Raw genomic sequence first — 21,440 nt, 5'->3', positions numbered from 1 at the left:
GACGGCAGGTAAAATGCCCCACCATTGATTAAGGAGATGCGATGCAGCAGTTGTTGCTGTGGCATCGGGGGTCCATGGCTCAGAGCTCCGCAGCAGAGTATCTGTGGGTGGCAAGAGGGTCAGGATTCCTAGCGCTAGATGCGGTCCAGATGCGGACAGGCCCAGACAAATTTGTCTTTGGCGTGCCGGCAGAATAGCCACGATGTGGCCTTCATTAAGTAGGTCCTGGGAGAGGGAAGGAGCCCTGGGTGGCGGGAGGTGGCGAAGGGGTGCGAAAAGGAGCAATAGGCATGGCGGGTCTGCTCCTTGAGGCAGAAAACAATGAGGAAAAACAAAAGTGAGTACAGAGATCACAAATATTCAGGCAGTTGAACTTAGCTTGACAGCAGTAAAGAACTTATAATTAGTCTAAAAAGTACAACACTTGCATGAATAGCAAAGCAGATAACACAGGCAATTGAACTTAGCTAAACAGAGGAAAACTTAATAAGGGACTAAAGACAACACTTGTGTGAATAACGGAGCATAAAGTAACAAGAGGGTGAAAATACAATGAGCGCAGGCAGTGGGGCTACCAGGCGGACTGGTAGAGGGCATAGCGAGCGGCAGAGTCAGGGAGATCTGCTAGCGACCGAGGCAGCAAGGGGAGATGATTGAGGAAAGACCCTGTGAGGGCTGTGGCCGAAGCAGCTCGACGACATATGTAAACCTCGATATGCAAGAATTAGAAACGCAATCAAAACAATACTGACAAAGGGAAAGTTAACGAACTGAAAAGAGCACCGCGATGGTGTCGAACTGAAGCACAGGCAAACACATCTGAAATTGACGGTGGAAAGTAAACAATCTAATAATGCAGTTGATGTCCATTCCCATTATCACCAAGACGAGGAGTTTGTGACTCAAAAGACTTCTTTGCAGAAAAACAACTTGCACACATCTGGACCCAGCACAACATAGCTGTGTTATGCAAAGCATGTGTATCTACAGCCACTCATGCCTCAAACACATAATTTTCCTCAGAGTCTTAAACTTTCTAGCCAAACCAAGACAAGCCAGCTAATAATCACCACATTTAACCTACAGTGTCTTTCCTTTGTAGTTTGCTCACAACCACATGCCATATTTTGTGTGGCTCATGGATGGTGAGAAACTTTGATTTTTCTTGCTGCCTTGCAGATGTTCTTGTGGTTAAACACTGTGAAGCCAAATGCGAAAGCATGAATCTCAAGAGACACACTTGAGGTAGAAGGGAATATCCCCACATGCTTCTGCGTTTGAAAGGTCCTTTAAGAGGACAAGCACATTTTCACATGTGAGATCTTTTTTATGGGGATATTTATCATTCCTTGGGTAGCTGCCACCTCTAAGACGACTTTGAACAGCTCAGTCTTTGGGTTCGCAAGCCATCTGATTCCAGTGGCTCAATAAACCTTCTCTGTCCCCTGACCACGTTCTGGTACCTTTCTTATCTGGCGTTTACAGTGAGCTCTGTTAGCTGCTTTGTGCGTTTTTCAATAAAGTTCTCACTTCCCTCCCAGTCTTTCTTGGTTCAATCTGTTGTTTTCTTCCTCGTTGATTGGCTTTCAGTTCTTTCGCGAAACTGTGGCTCCTGCATTGAAAGCTGTGGTTATACGACAGTAAATTACTTCCAGGCGAGCTTCCGATTCGGCTTACACTAGGGGTGCAGAATGAACTGAGACGAACGCTTCTTGAGGCCTGCTTGGAATAGGTTGGTTGGCTCAGGAGGCAGCCTCCTTTAATTACAATTGGTTAATGATGATTTATGCGGAATTGTAATGTCAGAGGTACAAGACCACAACTAAATGCAGTTTACATAATGTTGCCTGCTGTGTGGCCCAAGGATGTGATTAGTTTGTGCCAGAACAGCCTTAGATATTACTTCCCTCTATATGTTTTTTTGCCATGGAATGGAAATTGAAGTCACCCCCATCAGACGCACAGATACTGCTTTGTGTTGGTGAGACTCAGGGTCATTCTGCTGCAACTTTTCAAACTTGTCTGATCTCCATTGCAGGCTGGATGACCACAAACACAGTTAAACTCAGGGCCAACACGACGGAGGTCCTGGTGTCAGGTGAACCATCATCTGTCCAGACTCAGCAGGTTGAGGCCCTCCCTAACCCAGCTCTACAGTTCAGACCCTTGAAACAAAGTTCTACATTTTCTTAACTTAGAAGCTTGCCACGAGGCTACCATGGCCTCTTGCTTAGACAATGCAACACCTAATTGACCCATCCTGCTTCCAGGCCTAAGGAAAACAGGCAAACGCATATTGGCTCCCAGTCTCCAAGGAGATTGTCCTTAAGACTCTTTGCTTAGGTTGTTGAGCCTAGTATGCTCAAGTATCCGGAGGAGGAGAGATGTCCAACAGCTCTTAGATCCACCCCCTGCATGTCCCTTACTTTAGACGGGCCTGCTTAGGTGGTTGCTTCATCTTCTGTGTCAATGTCTACGGAACAATCTCAATTTTCAAACTTTACCTCAGCACCAGTCATCTCTCATCCTACAAACATTTAAAGACCCATCTTTTTGCCCTTTAATCTGATGGGGATTCTTCTCCAGTTTTCAGCAGTTCCTGACGTCTATCACCAGAACACTCTTGGGTAATAATGATTCTAATTTATATATGATAAAAAAATCATTACATCGTTCAGACTATCAAGTACTTTTGAAAACCCCATGATATTCAAAACATCTGTTGCCAAACAGTTCAAAGGGCCATTAGTCCAAATACGGAAAGTCCCCCAAAAGAAACAGATGGAGAACTACAACTGCAAAAATGATACCACATTAGATAGGTGTGGTGTGAAATGGTTCTGTGTCCAGATTGCCTCTGCAGATCTGTGGAGTACAGGCCCAGCTCTCATACTCTGCAAACTAAGTCTCTTGATGCATGTGTCTATTAAGGACTTATGCCATCCTGAGGTTGGTCGATCTCAGACCCCTCCCAAGCTTCCCCAATGAAAAGCAGTCAGGGTGGTCCATCTCTCCCCATCCATTCTCTTTCACTTTTCCTTTCCTCTACCACTTTGCTGCCCCATATCAATTCCTGTCAGCAATTGCAAACCCGTTTAGAAAAAGGAGGGCACAGTGTATACAATCTAAGAATCGCATGCACACTCTAGACAAATCATTTATATATTAGATCGATAACTTTTTCATAAATGCGCAAACCATGTTGTTTATACGATAAATTCTCTTTTTTATTACTTCTTTTTTGCTGGGGGTTGCGTAACTAGTTAGCATGGAGGAGTCTCGTTTGTTATCGGAATTAACCAGACAAATCGCTCCTCCAACTAAGAACGGCCATGCACCACCACCCACAGAATCGAGAAAGAGCTATCAATCTGTCAATCCTTTCCGTGTCTGGGCCGGGTGAGGTTTGCCACCGCTTGAGTTGGCCCTGCAGGTACAAAGCATGAGCTTCATGAAGCCACAGACGGCGCTCGGCTCATTGGACTAACAGCTAGGGCGCTCGACCTCGGACCTGGGGATCTGGGTTCGAGTCTCGGTAACGACGCCAAAACCTCCTGTGATTCTGGGCAAATCACTTAATCTCCCCGTGCCTAAAATGAATGTGTGTCCTCATGTAACATAACTGGTGCTATGTAAAGCGCTCTGATACCCGATTCGGTTTGGGTCTAGTTCGCGCTATATAAAACTCTGGAGAAAAAAAAAATACACACCCACCTCGCGAGTTCTCCTTGCATATGTAACGCATCAGCTGCATGAAGCCATAGGCGGTGCTCTGTTCATACAGTGGCTCTTGTTTCCTTATGCAGGCCCACTTCCCGGCTGGGTACTGACGCTCTTCGTAAGCTTCATCCTGGACCTAAAAACACCCCATGAGAACTCTGGAAAGACACCAGACAAAGTATCACTGCAGAGAGGCATGTGCGAGAATTTCAGGTAGGGGTAAAAACAAATGAAAAAAGGGCAATGTCATTGGGAGTGTGGCTGGGATCCCATTGGAAAGCCTCTGCTTCAAAAAAGACAGAAGCGTTCAGTGACATTGAAGCCACTGAAAAGCAGCAAAAGGGTTAAAGTGACATTTCAAAGCATTCAACTAACAGTCTGTTTGCATGTTTCAGGCATTTAAAAGGGATGTGGAAAATAAAATACCACACTCATTTCCAAGTTTTAGAATCACTTTGTATCGTGTTGGAAAATAATCTGAAAGTTCTTTTAAGAAAAAGGAGGAAGTTATACTTACAACATTTTTGTGTGGGAAACAAAGCATATCTGCAGCTGAATGGTAAGCATAGTAAAATATTGTATTTATTTTGACATGACACACATCTATTTATGAAAAAGCTGACATAGGCCTATTGGGATAAATGTATGTAATGTCAAAATGAGTAGAAGGGGGCATTACAAGTCTGCATCGTTCCCCTGACTGCTTGTGAGAGGCAGGGTTTAAGATTGTGAGACTTTGATTCTTGACTGAGCTTAAAGAAAACTCCCTGGTGTGTGTCCTGTGATTAACCATTTCAGTGCAGCTACTACTTTCTGATGAGTTCCCTCAGAGGAGAAACAACATCCGTAGTCTGTGGCAATGCTCTAAGAGCAAGGTGCCCTGAAAGGGGACTCCATTACTGCCAGCCTCCTGTATCTCTCTTATGTCTTAGATGATCTTGCACAAAACACACTCGCACTTCAACATGATCTTTCTATGGACAGGCAACCATTATAGCTGAAACCTGAACCAAGGCTCTAGGATATCATTTACTAGGTTGCTGTAGCGATTCTTGGTATGAATGCTCCCAGTGGGAATGGACATCGTTATTCATCATTTGGGAACCGCCACACTACAACTCCCAGAAAGCTCTGGGTTCTGGCGGTTAGGAAGTTGCACACGGCTGCCTGCATATAAGCACCTCCCATTGTAGAGGAAGGTGCTTGTCAATCATTCCCGATGCCTGACGAAGCCTTGCTTACAACCTTCGTGATCACTACAGAGGAATCGCTGCGCGGATGCTTTCCTTCCCGCTTTGGACACCTGAGGAATCGCTGCACAGACGCTTTCTTTCCCGCTTTGGACACCTGAGGAATCGCTGCACAGACGCTTTCCTTCCCACTTTGGACACCTGAGGAATCGCTGCACGGACGCTTTCCTTCCCGCTTTGGACACCTGAGGAATCGCTGCACGGACGCTTTCCTTCCCGCTTTGGATACCTGAGGAATCGCTGCACGGACGCTTTCCTTCCCGCTTTGGACACCTGAGGAATCTCTGCACGGACGCTTTCCTTCCCGCTTTGGACACCTGAGGAATCTCTGCGCGGACGCTTTCCTTCCCGCTTTGGACACCTGAGGAATCGCTGCACGGACGCTTTCCTTCCCGCTTTGGACACCTGAGGAATCGCTGCACGGACGCTTTCCTTCCCGCTTTGGACACCTGAGGAATCGCTACACGGACACTTTCCTTCCCGCTTTGGAATTCCAGAACTCGCTGAGCGAACGCCTCCTTTCCCGCTTCCAAGGTAGGATTGCTCTTGTTGATTCCACCCGGAGATAGCGTGGCTGCATTATCGAGTCTCCCGATCTCATTCTTAGGTCACCATTACATTACCTGACAGTCTCGTATTTGCAATCACTAAGAGACTCTGTGTTTTATGACACAACCCCTGTAATGATGGTAATAACAGACTCCCAGAGGAACATTGTTCCTAACTAACTCGGATGTACGCTGTATTTCCTGTAAAGCTTGGAACCTGTTCTAGTGCTGTGACTATAACAGCGGTAAACAGCATCCTGGTAATTAGTGATTCAGCCCCAGGACTCAAGGGCAGTTCAAAGACAAAAATTGCTGGGCACCGATTAAGTGCGCAACGGTTCTTGCCGAGTGTGTATGTGTTATAGTTTTTGTTCTTTGTATACCAACTCTCCTTTCTATCTTTATAGTTACTTCTACGTCTAGAAGATTCCTACACCTTAGACCAGACCTAAGACGTGTGCCATACCGGCAGTGTTCTTTCTTATTTTGTCCCCTTCGCTTTTCCCCGGGGTGTTGCCTGCCTTAGTTGTGTTTACCACACTGTGGGGGTTTGCGCTTAAGGGAACTGGGAGACTCCTCTTCAAGCTGTGGTCCCTGCTGGCTATTGGAAAAGAGGTTAGTGGCATATGTGTTTCTATTTTGGGCTACTAACAATCTGGCAAAGACTTGACAGTTGCTGAGAGCACATAAGGGCGGGTGAATGGCTGATCCTCACAGACTACACACAATGCAACAAACAATCTCACAGGGTCACCTGTAATATCCTACATACAGTCAACCTCACAGGCTCTGCTACACTCGCGGTATGGTTGTACCATGATAAGCCGGCCAGCTAATCCGGCAGACTGGGCCGCCTGATACTTTACAGCTGTCAGTCTGATTCCATATCAGGTATACATTCTTTGCAAATGTTTTTGATGCCCTCTTGAAAATGTGCTCCCTAGAGGCCCCCTTGGAATTATTTGAATATTAAATATTTTCTTCTTGATAAAATTGGCTATTCTGTCCACCAGATTCGTTTAGTCTGCAAGCAAAGTAAACACTTGTGATATGAATGTACCTTTATCATTTATTATAGTTTGTCTGAGCCATTAGTCCTAAATTCATGATGCATTTTAAAAGTGTTGTTCCATCAACTTCCAAAGCTAAATATAATACTGTTGATAACACACAATGAAGTCAGAGGTAGGATGTAGTATATTTCCATCAAATATTTGATGGTTGCTGGGCTGCTTAGATTTTTTAAACTAAAGTCGACTTGCATTTCACCTGCCCTAATTTCCATGGCCATGAGGGTTCTAAAGTATGGCTATTTGTGCGTAACTAGAGTTGAGCAGTAGAAATGTGGGAAGGCATTCAAAGCAACATGTGTGCAACCCTCCCCCTTCTGTCTTATCACTCTTAGTCAAAGAACCGATACGACACATACCTTCTCATGGTGCGACAGTGGCACAAAAGGGATGGGCTCTCGCATGTGGCTCTGTCTGCTCATCTCAGAGATTGGACCAGCGATATCTGAAGGGAGAGACAACACAAACAGTATATGACCGATCCGGATAGGAGAGGTGTTAGAAATGGGATCCCTGGCTGGCCAGGGCTTGCGCCAAAGTCAGTCAGAGACCACCACTCCTAAGTCAGGGCAAGGGAGTTACACGCCAAGATAACCCCTGCTCACCCTCTAGGTAACGTGGCGCGAGCAGCAAGGCTAAACTTGGAGGCAATATGAGTTAAGTATTTGCGCACGCACCCCAGCAACAACACCCACGGCCCACCACAAAGGAAACTCCACACAAGGTTATATATAAAAATAGCCTTTGTATTACACCAAAACACATTAGATAAAACACACACTTTACAATGTGCCAACAGGCACGGGCAGAATTTACAAAGGATATGTACAAGACAGGGCCACATGGACCACTGTCAGGAATCAGCAATTTTTAGATCATAGAATTATCACTGTAGCACAAAAATAACATACAACCAGTCACTACTGGTACCAGGTGAGCACCACCTACGCAACCCTCACTATCTTAGGAGATCACACAAGGAACCTGGGTCTCGCTAGTACCACCTGTAAGAAGGAAACCACCTAAGTATCGCTATACCTGTAGGGGTCTAAGGAAGGAAACACATGATGCATCACAATACATTCAGCGGTGTAAAAGGACAAAGCACATGACGCATAAAACACATTCAGAGGTGCAGCACAAGAGAACACATGATGAATAATCTTCCCATTCAGAGGTGTAAGAATAAGCAACTACGCAACACAGTCACGTAAGCCACAACTTGTGGCAGTCCCAATGTCAGGGTCCTAAACGGAGCAACTGCCCACAAAGTGCTGGGCAGCTGGAAACACTGTTGGGCCACTGCTGGAGCCTCGCAGGCTCTGGCCAGAACAATGTGGTGCAAAGAGTGAGCCTCTCAGGGCTCTGAAGTGAATCTATGCAGCCTCCCTGGGCTGGGGGGGTCCCTCACGGGGGAACCCAGAAACACTGGGGGTGCCTCGAGCCTCTCTGGGCTGAAGGCACAAATGCGGCGGGTTGGAGTCCCTCCTGGACTCTGGATGCAATGGACAATGCCCCCAAGAGCCCTCGTGGGCTTTGCAGAAGAATGCGGCCGTTAAGGTGGAGTCCCCCACTGGGGACTCTGAGCGTGCAATTGCCCCCTTGAGCCTCGCAGGCTCTATACACAGCTGTCGCCTTTTGGAGCCTTCTGCAGGCTCGACACACCGGAGGGGAGGGGCGCGGGCACCGGCAATGTGCCCCGACGGCCCCCCCCTTTCCCAGATGCTCACTCACCGGTCTCGGGGCGGCTCTTCCTCCGGTGCGGCCTGGGTCGGTACTTTCTCTTTAGCAGCGCGGGGCTCTCCTGCGCTACACCGGAACGTCCTCTTGGCTGCTAGTCCTGGAAACAGGGCAAGGCTCTCCCTCGTGAGAGCCTCGCCTGACCGGACCGATGCAGCCGGTTCCTCCTTCTCGGGCTGCGGGGGCGGGAATTCCGGTCCTTCTCTCGGAGCCGCGCAGCAATTGGCCGGCGGGCCACCTGCTTCCGGGTCGCCGTAGGCAGAGCGGCGGCCCGCGGGAAGGCTCTCCTTGGGGGGGATCAATCCGGGGTGAGCTCCCGGTCTTTAACTATAACCCCTCCGGATCGGTAAGAGGAATGCGGCAATGAACGGGGTTGCACCCGCGCCGCTCCACTATCGAACAGGGTCACAAATGCCGGGTGGGCACCGGCGAAGCATAAGTGGAGCGCTTTCCAGCGCTAAGGACCCCCATCAAGCGCTCTCAGGCGCTACGAGCAAAATACAGCGCCCCAGATACTATAAGTAAGATAAAAGCGCTCCCAAGCGCTAGAAATAAACTTCAGCGCTCCCAGCGCTACAAATAAAAGAAAAGCGCTCTCAAGCGCTAGAGGGCACTCAGTTCAGCAACAAAGTCCCTGTAGGCAGGCAGGGGGGCAAGGCTGGGCCCAGAGCCAGCACACTGGGTCTCCAGGCAGGGAGACACTCCAAGTGGCGGTCCTCTGGCCCAGCGACAGCAGCAGCAGCCCCCTCAGGATCCTGGAAGAGAACAACTTCTGTGGGGACACAGCCCCATTTTTATACACCACATTCCTTTGTCTGTAGGTGCAGGGTGGGGGGAAACTAGTTGCAGCTGGTTTTGAACTACTATTGATGGCTCAACCACCCATTTAATTCACTGGCAGGGCTAGGGTCATCAGTCGCACCACAGGGGGCGGAGCCAGCATTGTCTGGGGAAAACCCAGCCTCATTCAGGACACAGGTACACTCATCCCCAGCCATCAGCATGCTAATGTCCCACTCACCACCGGGCAGACCCATCCAGCCTTCCTGGAGCCAGGCTCACCAGCCAGCTCCAGCCAATCACACGCCAGGCATATTTTACATTAATATGCCAAGTCCTAGAAGTGGCATTTGTACACAAGACACACTCATGCCACATACACCATTGCGAAGCATTCACTCTCACAAGTTCGCACATATCAGATTCGAACCTGTACACCCCACGCATCAGGAACTACCAGGGACACATACATTCCCCATGCATTCCTATGGGAGGGCAGGCCTATGTCATCACATGCACTCAGAGTGCGCACGCACTTTCCACTGGGACAGAGTGAAAGTACGCAGAACCCAAAAATCACCATCACCAGGTCACCATTACAAGCAAAAAGTCTAGGGGTGAACCTGCCAGAAGGGCCAAGTCCAACACAACCCCCTTCCAGCCAAAACGCAGGGTAGAACAATCACCACCGTGATGGACTTCCCTGCTTGGGGAGATAGAACACGGACGTGGGCCCACAACTGCAGGGACACCCTCCTGTTCTACGCCACGGTGAACCCATGGGATTCCTTCTCAACACACTGTCTGGACCAACTGGGCTACCCCACTGGTACTCCCGAGCTGTCCGCGGCCAGGACCAGGCCCTGGGCCACCCAGGTGCCACCGGTCCTTGCCTATTCAAAGAGTGGGGGGTAGTAACCCCTGGTACATAGTAGCCATTCTCCACTCTTCCTGTCTGCAAGACAGGACTAGACAGCCACTGGTTCTCCAGCCTAGGGTCTACAACCTCAGGTGGACCAGGAGTCTCGGGGAAGGCTCTCCTCCCCCTACCTCTTCTTCTAGGGTTCCTCCTCCTACTGCGAGGGGTACCCTTACAATGCCACTCCAACCCAGGGCTTATCCACTCAGGTTGTACCGGGGTCAGAGGTGGGCTTTCCCACTCTCTGCACCCCCTTCCAGAGGTCTGCACCCTCCCAACTGGAGGTGTTCCCCTGGAAGAAGCACTGGCTAGGACACTGGTTACAGTCGTCCCACCCTTCAGGTCAGGCTGAACCTGAACCTGGCCTCCCAACCTCCGGTCTAAAACCTTTGGCGGAATAATTGCCTGGCACTCCAGGACTTCTGGGGACTCACACGCAATCCCCCTGAGGCTGGCACATGACCCATGTGTCGTGTGACTGTCTGTCTGGCGCAGATCTCCCGTCCCCTGTCCACCTGACAGTGCGTGAAGATCCCCCAGACCAGAAGTGGCGCCACCCGGGTCCCCCCAAGAAGATCTAGCCCAACTGGCTAGCCCCTGGTCCACTGGTGCATCCACTGGGAAACTCATCCCCCAATCACTCCTCACTTCGGACTTCTGTGCCCTCCCTCCTGGAGTAGCACTACCGGACACTGGAACCCCTGGAGCGCTAGTTACAGACGCTCCAGGTTCCCTAGACACTAGGAGATCCTCCTCAAGTGTACTAACAGGACAGCCTAGGTCCCTAACCTGGTGTTCCCTCAAGAAACCACCCAGGTTTTGAGATAGGGCTTCGGGCCTCTGGGGACTCTCAGCCTCCCACTGACTCCTGCTCCACTGAGCCAGGTAGTCAGCCCCTCCACCCCTCTCACTATACGGGGACCTAGCTGGGCTACACTGAGCCTCTTCCACCACGCTGGGCTGGAAGATACCTGTACCACTACTGTTGGACTCACTCACTAGGGACTCTAAAGAACCTCTGGCCCTCTCCCAGCGATCTGCTTCCACTGCAAGCTGCTCTGAACAGGGAGACCCATATTCCAACAGGTGTTGGTGCAACTCTGGACAACAACAACTGAGCACCTGCTCTTTGACAATTATATCAAACAGTTTCTCAAAATCAGAGTCAGTGTGAACCTCTACCCAAGCCCACAGTGCTCCATGACATTCATCCTCAAACTTTTCCCAAGACTGGTGAGACAGTTTCCTACTGCCCCTGAATCTCAACCTATACTCCTCTTCCTGGGAAACAGGTACCATACTCTGGGAACTGGGACTTTCTACACTGAGATTTAAATAGCTGCCACCACTGGACTCAACCCTCCCTGGGGAGCCCAGAAAATTAAAACTGCGCGCAGGGGATAGTCTACCCTCCAGAGCTCCTCTGCCTCTGGTGGAGGCCCTCTCAGCCTCCTCTATCCTTTCCTGTGCTAAGACCCTTTCAGTCTCTACCCGTTGCTTTCTTACACCCAGCTGTGCCATAGCCTGGGCATGCTCCAGCCTGAGCTTTTCTAAAGCCAGCTGGTACTCCCTTTCTCACCTCCTATCTTCCAGCTCCTCTGGGGACAGGGAAAGGGATGAGGCGCTGCCTCCTACGCTGGACCCAGCAAGGGACTCCCTATCTATGGGGTCCTCACTATCTGCTGGCGTCCCTGTACTCTCATTTTCTTCCTCCTCCTCAGACTCATCAGGGCTCCCCTCTGACCCACCACCCTCATGGTGTGAGACCCGGGCCCTCTCCTCACTGTGCTCACGCTCCCAGTCATCCTTCTGCCATTGGATCAGGTTACCCCTAAGTTGGGACTGGGTGTCTGACTCATTCACTGCAATGTCTCTCTCTTCGCAAAACTCTCTCAGCTCATGCATAAAAAGACCCCAGACATTAAAAGCAGACTCCATCTTGGCAGGATGCTCACAGACACGTGCAACACAGGGGACTTAACTGTCAGCGCTGAAGCAAGAGTACCAAATTTACAAAGATTTAGTGAGCTCCCTAGAGAACTCCCCCTTCACTTGTCTAGTGCCACACACCACTCATTCACACACAACCCCCCCCTCGGACTGGTAAGGCAGTTTCTACCACCCCTGATTCCTCAACCTGACCACATGTGACACAGGTACCAAACTCTGGGCGCGGGGCAGGGGAACAAATGCACTGGACACTATTTGACAATGACACTCTTAGGATAAGAAAATGGAACTTCAAAAACAATAATCCCCAAAATGTGGTCATCTAAAATGCAGAGCTTTGTAGTGTGGCCAGTTGCCACTGCGGTACAACGCAAACACAAATCCTTATCCTCACCGCTGCGTCCAATGTTAGAAATAGGATCCCTGGCTGGCCAGGGCTTGCGCCAAAGTCAGTCAGAGACCACCACTCCTAAGTCAGGGCAAGGGAGTTACACGCCAAGATAACCCCTGCTCACCCTCTAGGTAACGTGGCGCGAGCAAGGCTAAACTTGGAGGCGATATGAGTTAAGTATTTGCGCACGCACCCCAGCAACAACACCCAAGGCCCACCACAAAGGAAACTCCACACAAGGTTATATATAAAAATAGCCTTTGTATTACACCAAAACACATTAGATAAAACACACACTTTACAATGTGCCAACAGGCACGGGCAGAATTTACAAGGGATATGTACAAGACAGGGCCACATGGACCACTGTCAGGAATCAGCACTTTTTAGATCATAGAATTATCACTGTAGCACAAAAATAACATACAACCAGTCACTACTGATACCAGGTGAGCACCACCTATGCAACCCTCACTATCTTAGGAGATCACACAAGGTACCTGGGCCTCGCTAGGACCACCTGTACTAGCAAGAAGGAAACCACCTAAGTATCGCTATACCTGTAGGGGTCTAAGGAAGGAAACACATGATGCATCACAATACATTCAGCGGTGTAAAAGGACAAAGCACATGACGCATAAAAACACATTCAGAGGTGCAGCACAATAGAACACATGATGAATAATCTACCCATTCAGAGGTGTAAGAATAAGCAACTACGCAACACAGTCACGTAAGCCACAACTTGTGGCAGTCCCAATGTCAGGGTCCTAAACGGATCAACTGCCCACAAAGTGCTGGGCAGCTGGAAACACTGTTGGGCCACTGCTGGAGCCTCGCAGGCTCTGGCCAGAACAATGTGGTGCAAAGAGTGAGCCTCTCAGGGCTCTGAAGTGAATCTATGCAGCCTCCCTGGGCTGGCGGGTCCCTCACGGGGGAACCCAGAAACACTGGGGGTGCCTCGAGCCTCTCTGGGCTGAAGGCACAAATGCGGCGGGTTGGAGTCCCTCCTGGACTCTGGATGCAATGGACAATGCCCCCAAGAGCCCTCGTGGGCTTTGCAGAAGAATGCGGCCGTTAAGGTGGAGTCCCCCACTGGGGACTCTGAGCGTGCAATTGCCCCCTTGAGCCTCGCAGGCTCTATACACAGCTGTCACCTTTTGGAACCTTCTGCAGGCTCGACACACCGGAGGGGAGGGGCGCGGGCACCGGCAATGTGCCCCGACGGCCCCCCCTTTCCCAGATGCTCACTCACCGGTCTCGGGCGGCTCTTCCTCCGGTGCGGCCTGGGTCAGTACTTTCTCTTTAGCAGCGCGGGGCTCTCCAGCGCTACACCGGAACGTCCTCTTGGCTGCTAGTCCTGGAAACAGGGCAAGGCTCTCTCTCGTGAGAGCCTCGCCGGACCGGACCGATGCAGCCGGTTCCTCCTTCTCGGGCTGCGGGGGCGGGACTTCCGGTCCTTCTCTCGGAGCCGCGCAGCGATTGGCCGGCGGGCCAGCTGCTTCCAGGTCGCCGTAGGCAGAGCGGCGGTCCGCGGGAAGGCTCTCCTTGGGGGGGATCAATCCGGGGTGGGCTCCCGGTCTTTTACTATAACCCCTCCGGATCGGTAAAAGGAATGCGGTAATGAACGGGGTTGCACCCGCGCCGCTCCACTATCGAACAGGGTCACAAATGCCGGGTGGGCACCGGCGAAGCATAAGTGGAGCGCTTTCCAGCGCTAAGGACCCCCATCAAGCGCTCTCAGGCGCTACGAGCAAAATACAGCGCCCCAGGCGCTATAAGTAAGATAAAAGCGCTCCCAAGCGCTAGAAATAAACCACGATGATTCAGAAAAGGGGGTGGTGATGAACAGAGTGTCTGAATTAAGCAGACCACTCTTACCCAGTCCAAAGATCAGGGCTTGATCCATTACCGTTTTTCAGCTCACTGCACCATCCCAGCTCAGAACTTGGCTATATGCAAATTAGTCTGACCCTGGCCCAGTGCATCATGGGAACAGGGCAGACCAAACTACCAAGCCAATTCTTATACTGGGAAGGAAACAAGCTACCGGGGACCGGTTTCTGGCATTTCAGCCGTCTTCGGCCCGGCTTGCTTGAATCCTGATGGTGCAATGAGCTAGGGACTCACATCTGAGTATACCCTTCCACGCTTATGGTGGACAAAAATGATTCAGAAAAGGGGGTGGTGATGAACAGAGTGTCTGAATTAAGCAGACCACTCTTACCCAGTCCAAAGATCAGGGCTTGATCCATCACCGTTTTTCAGCTCACTGCACCATCCCAGCTCAGAACTTGGCTATATGCAAATTAGTCTGACCCTGGCCCAGTGCATCATGGGAACAGGGCAGACCAAACTACCAAGCCAATTCTTATACTGGGAAGGAAACAAGCTACCGGGGACCGGTTTCTGGCATTTCAGCCGTCTTCGGCCCGGCTTGCTTGAATCCTGATGGTGCAATGAGCTAGGGACTCACATCTGAGTATACCCTTCCACGCTTACGGTGGACAAAAATGATTCAGAAAAGGGAGTGGTGATGAACAGAGTGTCTGAATTAAGCAGACCACTCTTACCCAGTCCAAAGATCAGGGCTTGATCCATCACCGTTTTTCAGCTCACTGCACCATCCCAGCTCAGAACTTGGCTATATGCAAATTAGTCTGACCCTGGCCCAGTGCATCATGGGAACAGGGCAGACCAAACTACCAAGCCAATTCTTATACTGGGAAGGAAACAAGCTACCGGGGACCGGTTTCTGGCATTTCAGCCGTCTTCGGCCCGGCTTGCTTGAATCCTGATGGTGCAATGAGCTAGGGACTCACATCTGAGTATACCCTTCCACGCTTATGGTGGACAAAAATGATTCAGAAAAGGGGGTGGTGATGAACAGAGTGTCTGAATTAAGCAGACCACTCTTACCCAGTCCAAAGATCAGGGCTTGATCCATCACCGTTTTTCAACTCACTGCACCATCCCAGCTCAGAACTTGGCTATATGCAAATTAGTCTGACCCTGGCCCAGTGCATCATGGGAACAGGGCAGACCAAACTACCAAGCCAATTCTTATACTGGGAAGGAAACAAGCTACCGGGGACCGGTTTCTGGCATTTCAGCCGTCTTCGGCCCGGCTTGCTTGAATCCTGATGGTGCAATGAGCTAGGGACTCACATCTGAGTATACCCTTCTACGCTTATGGTGGACAAAAATGATTCAGAAAAGGGGGTGGTGATGAACAGAGTGTCTGAATTAAGCAGACCACTCTTACCCAGTCCAAAGATCAGGGCTTGATCCATCACCGTTTTTCAGCTCACTGCACCATCCCAGCTCAGAACTTGGCTATATGCAAATTAGTCTGACCCTGGCCCAGTGCATCATGGGAACAGGGCAGACCAAACTACCAAGCCAATTCTTATACTGGGAAGGAAACAAGCTACCGGGGACCGGTTTCTGGCATTTCAGCCGTCTTCGGCCCGGCTTGCTTGAATCCTGATGGTGCAATGAACTAGGGACTCACAACTGAGTATACCCTTCCACGCTTATGGTGGACAAAAATAATTCAGAAAAGGGGGTGGTGATGAACAGAGTGTCTGAATTAAGCAGACCACTCTTACCCAGTCCAAAGATCAGGGCTTGATCCATCACCGTTTTTCAACTCACTGCACCATCCCAGCTCAGAACTTGGCTATATGCAAATTAGTCTGACCCTGGCCCAGTGCATCATGGGAACAGGGCAGACCAAACTACCAAGCCAATTCTTATACTGGGAAGGAAACAAGCTACCGGGGACCGGTTTCTGGCATTTCAGCCGTCTTCGGCCCGGCTTGCTTGAATCCTGATGGTGCAATGAGCTAGGGACTCACATCGGAGTATACCCTTCTACGCTTATGGTGGACAAAAATGATTCAGAAAAGGGGGTGGTGATGAACAGAGTGTCTGAATTAAGCAGACCACTCTTACCCAGTCCAAAGATCAGGGCTTGATCCATCACCGTTTTTCAGCTCACTGCACCATCCCAGCTCAGAACTTGGCTATATGCAAAGTAGTCTGACCCTGGCCCAATGCATCATGGGAACAGGGCAGACCAAACTACCAAGCCAATTCTTATACTGGGAAGGAAACAAGCTACCGGGGACCGATTTCTGGCATTTCAGCCGTCTTCGGCCCGGCTTGCTTGAATCCTGATGGTGCAATGAGCTAGGGACTCACATCTGAGTATACCCTTCCACGCTTATGGTGGACAAAAATGATTCAGAAAAGGGGATGGTGATGAACAGAGTGTCTGAATTAAGCAGACCACTCTTACCCAGTCCAAAGATCAGGGCTTGATCCATCACCGTTTTTCAGCTCACTGCACCATCCCAGCTCAGAACTTGGCTATATGCAAATTAGTCTGACCCTGGCCCAGTGCATCATGGGCCAGGGACAGACTGATTTGCATATAGCCAGGTTCTGAGCTGGGATGGTGCAGTGAGATAAATAACGGTGATGGATCAAGCCCTGATCTTTGGACTGGGTAAGAGTGGTCTGCTTAATTCAGACACTCTGTTCATCACCACCCCCTTTTCTGAATCGTTTTTGGCCACTATAGGTGTGGCAGGGTATACTCAGACATGAGTCCCTTTCTCACTGCACCATCAGGATTCAAGCAAGCCGGGCCGAAGAAGGCTGAAATGCCAGAAACCGGTCCCCGGTAGCTTGCCTCCTTTCTGGTGAAGAATTGGCTTGGTAGTTTAGTCTGCCCTGTTTCCATGATGCACTGGGCCAGGGACAGACTGATTTGCATATAGCCAGGTTCTGAGCTGGGATGGTGCAGTGAGATAAATAACGGTGATGGATCAAGCCCTGATCTTTAGACTGGGTAAGAGTGGTCTGCTTAATTCAGACACTCTGTTCATCACGACCCCCTTTTCTGAATAGAAATAAACCACAGCGCTCCCAGCGCTACAAATAAAAGAAAAGCGCTCTCAAGCGCTAGAGGGCACTCAGTTCAGCAACAAAGTCCCTGTAGGCAGGCAGGGGGGCAAGGCTGGGCCCAGAGCCAGCTCACTGGGTCTCCAGGCAGGGAGACACTCCAAGTGGCGGTCCTCTGGCCCAGCGACAGCAGCAGCAGCCCCCCTCAGGATCCTGGAAGAGAACAACTTCTGTGGGGACACAGCCCCATTTTTATACACCACATTCCTTTGTCTGTAGGTGCAGGGTGGGGGGAAACCAGTTGCAGCTGGTTTTGAAATAATCTTGATGGCTCAACCACCCATTTCATTCACTGGCAGGGCTAGGGTCATCAGTCGCACCACAGGGGGCGGAGCCAGCATTGTCTGGGGAAAACCCAGCCTCATTCAGGACACAGGTACACTCATCCCCAGCCATCAGCATGCTAATGTCCCACTCACCACCGGGCAGACCCATCCAGCCTTCCTGGAGCCAGGCTCACCAGCCAGCTCCAGCCAATCACACGCCAGGCATATTTTACATTAATATGCCAAGTCCTAGAAGTGGCATTTGTACACAAGACACACTCATGCCACATACACCATTGCGAAGCATTCACTCTCACGAGTTCGCACATATCAGATTCGAACCTGTACACCCCACGCATCAGGAACTACCAGGGACACATACATTCCCCATGCATTCCTATGGGAGGGCAGGCCTATGTCATCACATGCACTCAGAGTGCGCACGCACTTTCCACTGGGACACAGTGAAAGTACGCAGAACCCAAAAATCACCATCACCAGGTCACCATTACAAGCAAAAAGTCTAGGGGTGAACCTGCCAGAAAGGCCAAGTCCAACAAGAGGTGTCATCTGTGAAAGCATGTTCCTCCCGCCAGCAAAGAAATCCAGTGCAGGGCGCGAAATGTCCAACCTTATTGAATTATCATTCAGCACAAATATGAATTATTTTGCGTGTCTAAGTTTTGGCCATGCTCCTAATATTCCATTTAACGAACAAACCAAAATTATGTATATTATATGCACGTGAGCAGCTCTAGGCTTGGAGGGACGTCAGCCATGACTTTGTATTATGGCTACATTTGACACTAAAGATCATGCTATTTATAGGCGACACTAGAGGCCTGATAGGTGCCTCAGTAGGTGTGTTAACTTGAACTGGGCTTTCCTGCATTGCAGGGGGCAGTGTGTGAGATGTGGGGGATAGTGTTAACTGCCCGGAGGTGAGTTGTGCAGTTCTCTGGGGCTCTATGTTTTCCCTATTCCTCTACAATGCCACCATGTTCTTGTCAGCTGTGGCCTTCAGCATCAGATACATACTGGTCCACTCAAAATGATATAACCCATCCGCCACCCCAGCTAAGATAATATGGACTGCCACACCAGGTCACATAGCATCGATTTCCACCTCGGCTCAGATAATATCGACTTCCACACCAGGTTGTTTAGCATCAACCTCCACCCCTGCTAAGATAATATCTACTTCTAAACCAGGTCACATAGCATCGACCTCCATCCCGACTAAGATAATATCGACTTCCAAACCAGGTCACATAGCATCAACTCCCACCACAGCTAAGATAATATTAACTTCCACACCAGGTCACATAGCATCAACTTCCACCACGGCTAAGATAATATCGACTTCCACACCAGGTTGTTTAGCATCGACCTCTACCCCAGCTAAGATATTGACTTCCACACCAGGTCGCATAGCTTCGACCTCCACCCCATCTAAGATCATATCGGCTTTCACACCAGGTCGCATAGCATCGATCTCCACCTCACCGAAGATAATATCGAAATCCACACCAGCTCACTTAGCATCGACCTCCACCACACCTAAGATAATATCAACACAATTAGCATCGACCTCCACCTCACCTAAGATAATATCGACATCCACACTAGGTCACAAAGCATCGACCTCCACCTCACCGAAGATAATATCGAGACACTTAGCATCGACCTCCACCTCACCTAAGATAATATCGACACACTTAGCATCGACCTCCACCTCACCTAAGATAATATCGACATCCACACCAGCTCACTTAGCATCTACATCCACCTCACCTAAGATAATATCGACATCCACACCAGCTCACTTAGCATCGACCTCCACCTCACCTAAGATAATATCGACACACTTAGCATCGACCTCCACCTCACCTAAGATAATATCGACATCCACACCAGCTCACTTAGCATCGACCTCCACCTCACCTAAGATAATATCGACATCCACACCAGGTCACAAAGCATCGACCTCCACCTCATCTAAGATAATATTAACTTCCACACTAAGGCCCAGATTTAGGAGCCCTAATACCGGTCGGTAACGGCCGAATTCGGCCGTTACCGACCGGTATTAGGGTTTCCAGATGTAGGGGGCCTATATTTTACCGATTCTGTAAAGTTACCGAATCGGTAAATTTACAGAATCGGTAAAATACAGAATCGGTATATTTACTGATTTGGAAAAACGACATCTAGGTGGCACTCCTAAGAGTGCCACAGGCCCTTAAAAATCGGTATTTTACCACCCAATCCTATTAGGTGGTAAAATACCGAATTCAGGTGTGCATGCACATCTGTGCATGCACACCTGTGCAATGTGACATACAGACATGCCCTTAGGGCATGTCTGTGTGCCACATGGCACACAAGTCCGGAATTGGGGTTCTAGAGGGTGTCAAAGTGACACCCCCTGCACCCTTGCAGGATTCGGTATTTACAGATTCTGTAAATACCGAATCTGTATTTCCCATTGATTCCTATGGGCTTCAAGGCCCATAGGAATCAATGGGAAATACAGAATCGGTATTTACAGAATCTGTAAATACCGACTCTTACAGATTCTGTAATTTTTTTCCTACATCTGCCTCCTTCCAATTTACCGACTCTTAAATACCGAATCGGTATGAGTCGGTATTTAAGATTCGGTAAATCGGATTTACCTACATCTGGCCCTAGGTCACATAGCATCAACCTCTGCTCAAACTCAGATAATATGGATCTCCAGCCCATCTTAGATAACATGAATCCCCACCCAATCTCATAGCACCAACCAACCTCCACTCAAGCTGAGACAGCAAAACCTCCCCCTAAGTCGAGATAGAATTGACCTCTCTCTACCCTATTTCACATATCTTCAACTGTCTCCCCAGGTCATATTACATCAACTTCCACCCCAGGTTAGTTAACATCAACCTCTCTTCCTGGTCTGATAACATAGCACCTCGACCCTAGGTCAGAGATCTTCAACCTCCGTCTAATCGGTCAGGTAACAACAATCTCCACCCGAAGTCATTTAACAAGGCTTCCCACCCGACACAGAGAGCAGTGATAAAGTGACAAAGTTAATCCGCCCCCCCCCTATGAAGATGACACACAGCTTTACCTCAAAGTAACAGCTACCAAAGGAATCTGAAACAATATCTGTTACCTCACCAGCATCAACAAATAAGATATACCAGCCTCAAACTGAACATCTGTCAGACCACGTTCACAGGGACCACAGGGCAGAGAGGGGATACTGGCCCCAACCATGGAGGTTAAGGTAGTCCGCCACTGGTGTCCTGGGATCCGTCCTACTGCTGATCTGCAAACTGGGCCAAGGTCAACCCTTTACGTACTTGACACTCAGGGTAGTGAGGGCGAGCAGCCACAGGCTTCAGGGAGGCAGTGTGGGGGGCAAGAGCTCAGAACTCAACAGTCAACCAACAGAGAAAATAACACAATGTCCAGACGACCGATTATCTTTTATGTAAAAGAAAGTATTTTATTCCGACAGCACAACTAAATACAACACAACTCAAGTGGAACATAAGAGGGTTGCGCTACATCCCCCTTGTCAGTTGTTTCGGTTATATCTCTCCTGCTCCTCTCTTCTGACCAGGATAGTGGTCATGGTCAGGATCCAATGACTACCGTCCCCAGACACTACAGGTGCAGGCATCCATCAGGCACAGGTCAAATAATGCCAAATACCTTTAATGGTCCACTCCGTTCAATGTCTTTTACCCCTCCGGCAAAAGCCTCAACTGTATGGGGTGGACTCCTTTCCACATCCTGGTCTCTTGTCCCAGATGCAGGCAGTGCTGGATGTGGTTTG

General features: G+C 49.7%; 1 protein-coding gene across 3 annotated transcripts in view; it reads right to left on the bottom strand.

Moving 5' to 3' along the window:
* The window catches only part of LOC147662071 (heme-binding protein 1-like), a 66,734-nt gene that overhangs the window by 22,506 nt on the left and 22,788 nt on the right, over nt 1-21,440 (bottom strand). For all 3 annotated transcript variants that reach the window (XM_086951133.1, XM_086951132.1, XM_086951134.1), the window contains exons 3-4: nt 6,948-7,033; nt 3,715-3,856 (exon numbers count right to left, since the gene is read on the bottom strand). In XM_086951133.1, the coding sequence (XP_086807259.1) occupies nt 3,715-3,856; nt 6,948-7,033 (228 nt within the window). The remainder of the gene's footprint in view (nt 1-3,714; nt 3,857-6,947; nt 7,034-21,440) is intronic.

This window comes from Lissotriton vulgaris, unplaced genomic scaffold (assembly GCF_964263255.1).
Source record: "Lissotriton vulgaris unplaced genomic scaffold, aLisVul1.2 SCAFFOLD_811, whole genome shotgun sequence".
NCBI classification, from domain to species: domain Eukaryota; kingdom Metazoa; phylum Chordata; class Amphibia; order Caudata; family Salamandridae; genus Lissotriton; species Lissotriton vulgaris.
This window is presented reverse-complemented; position numbering and strand designations above follow the sequence as displayed.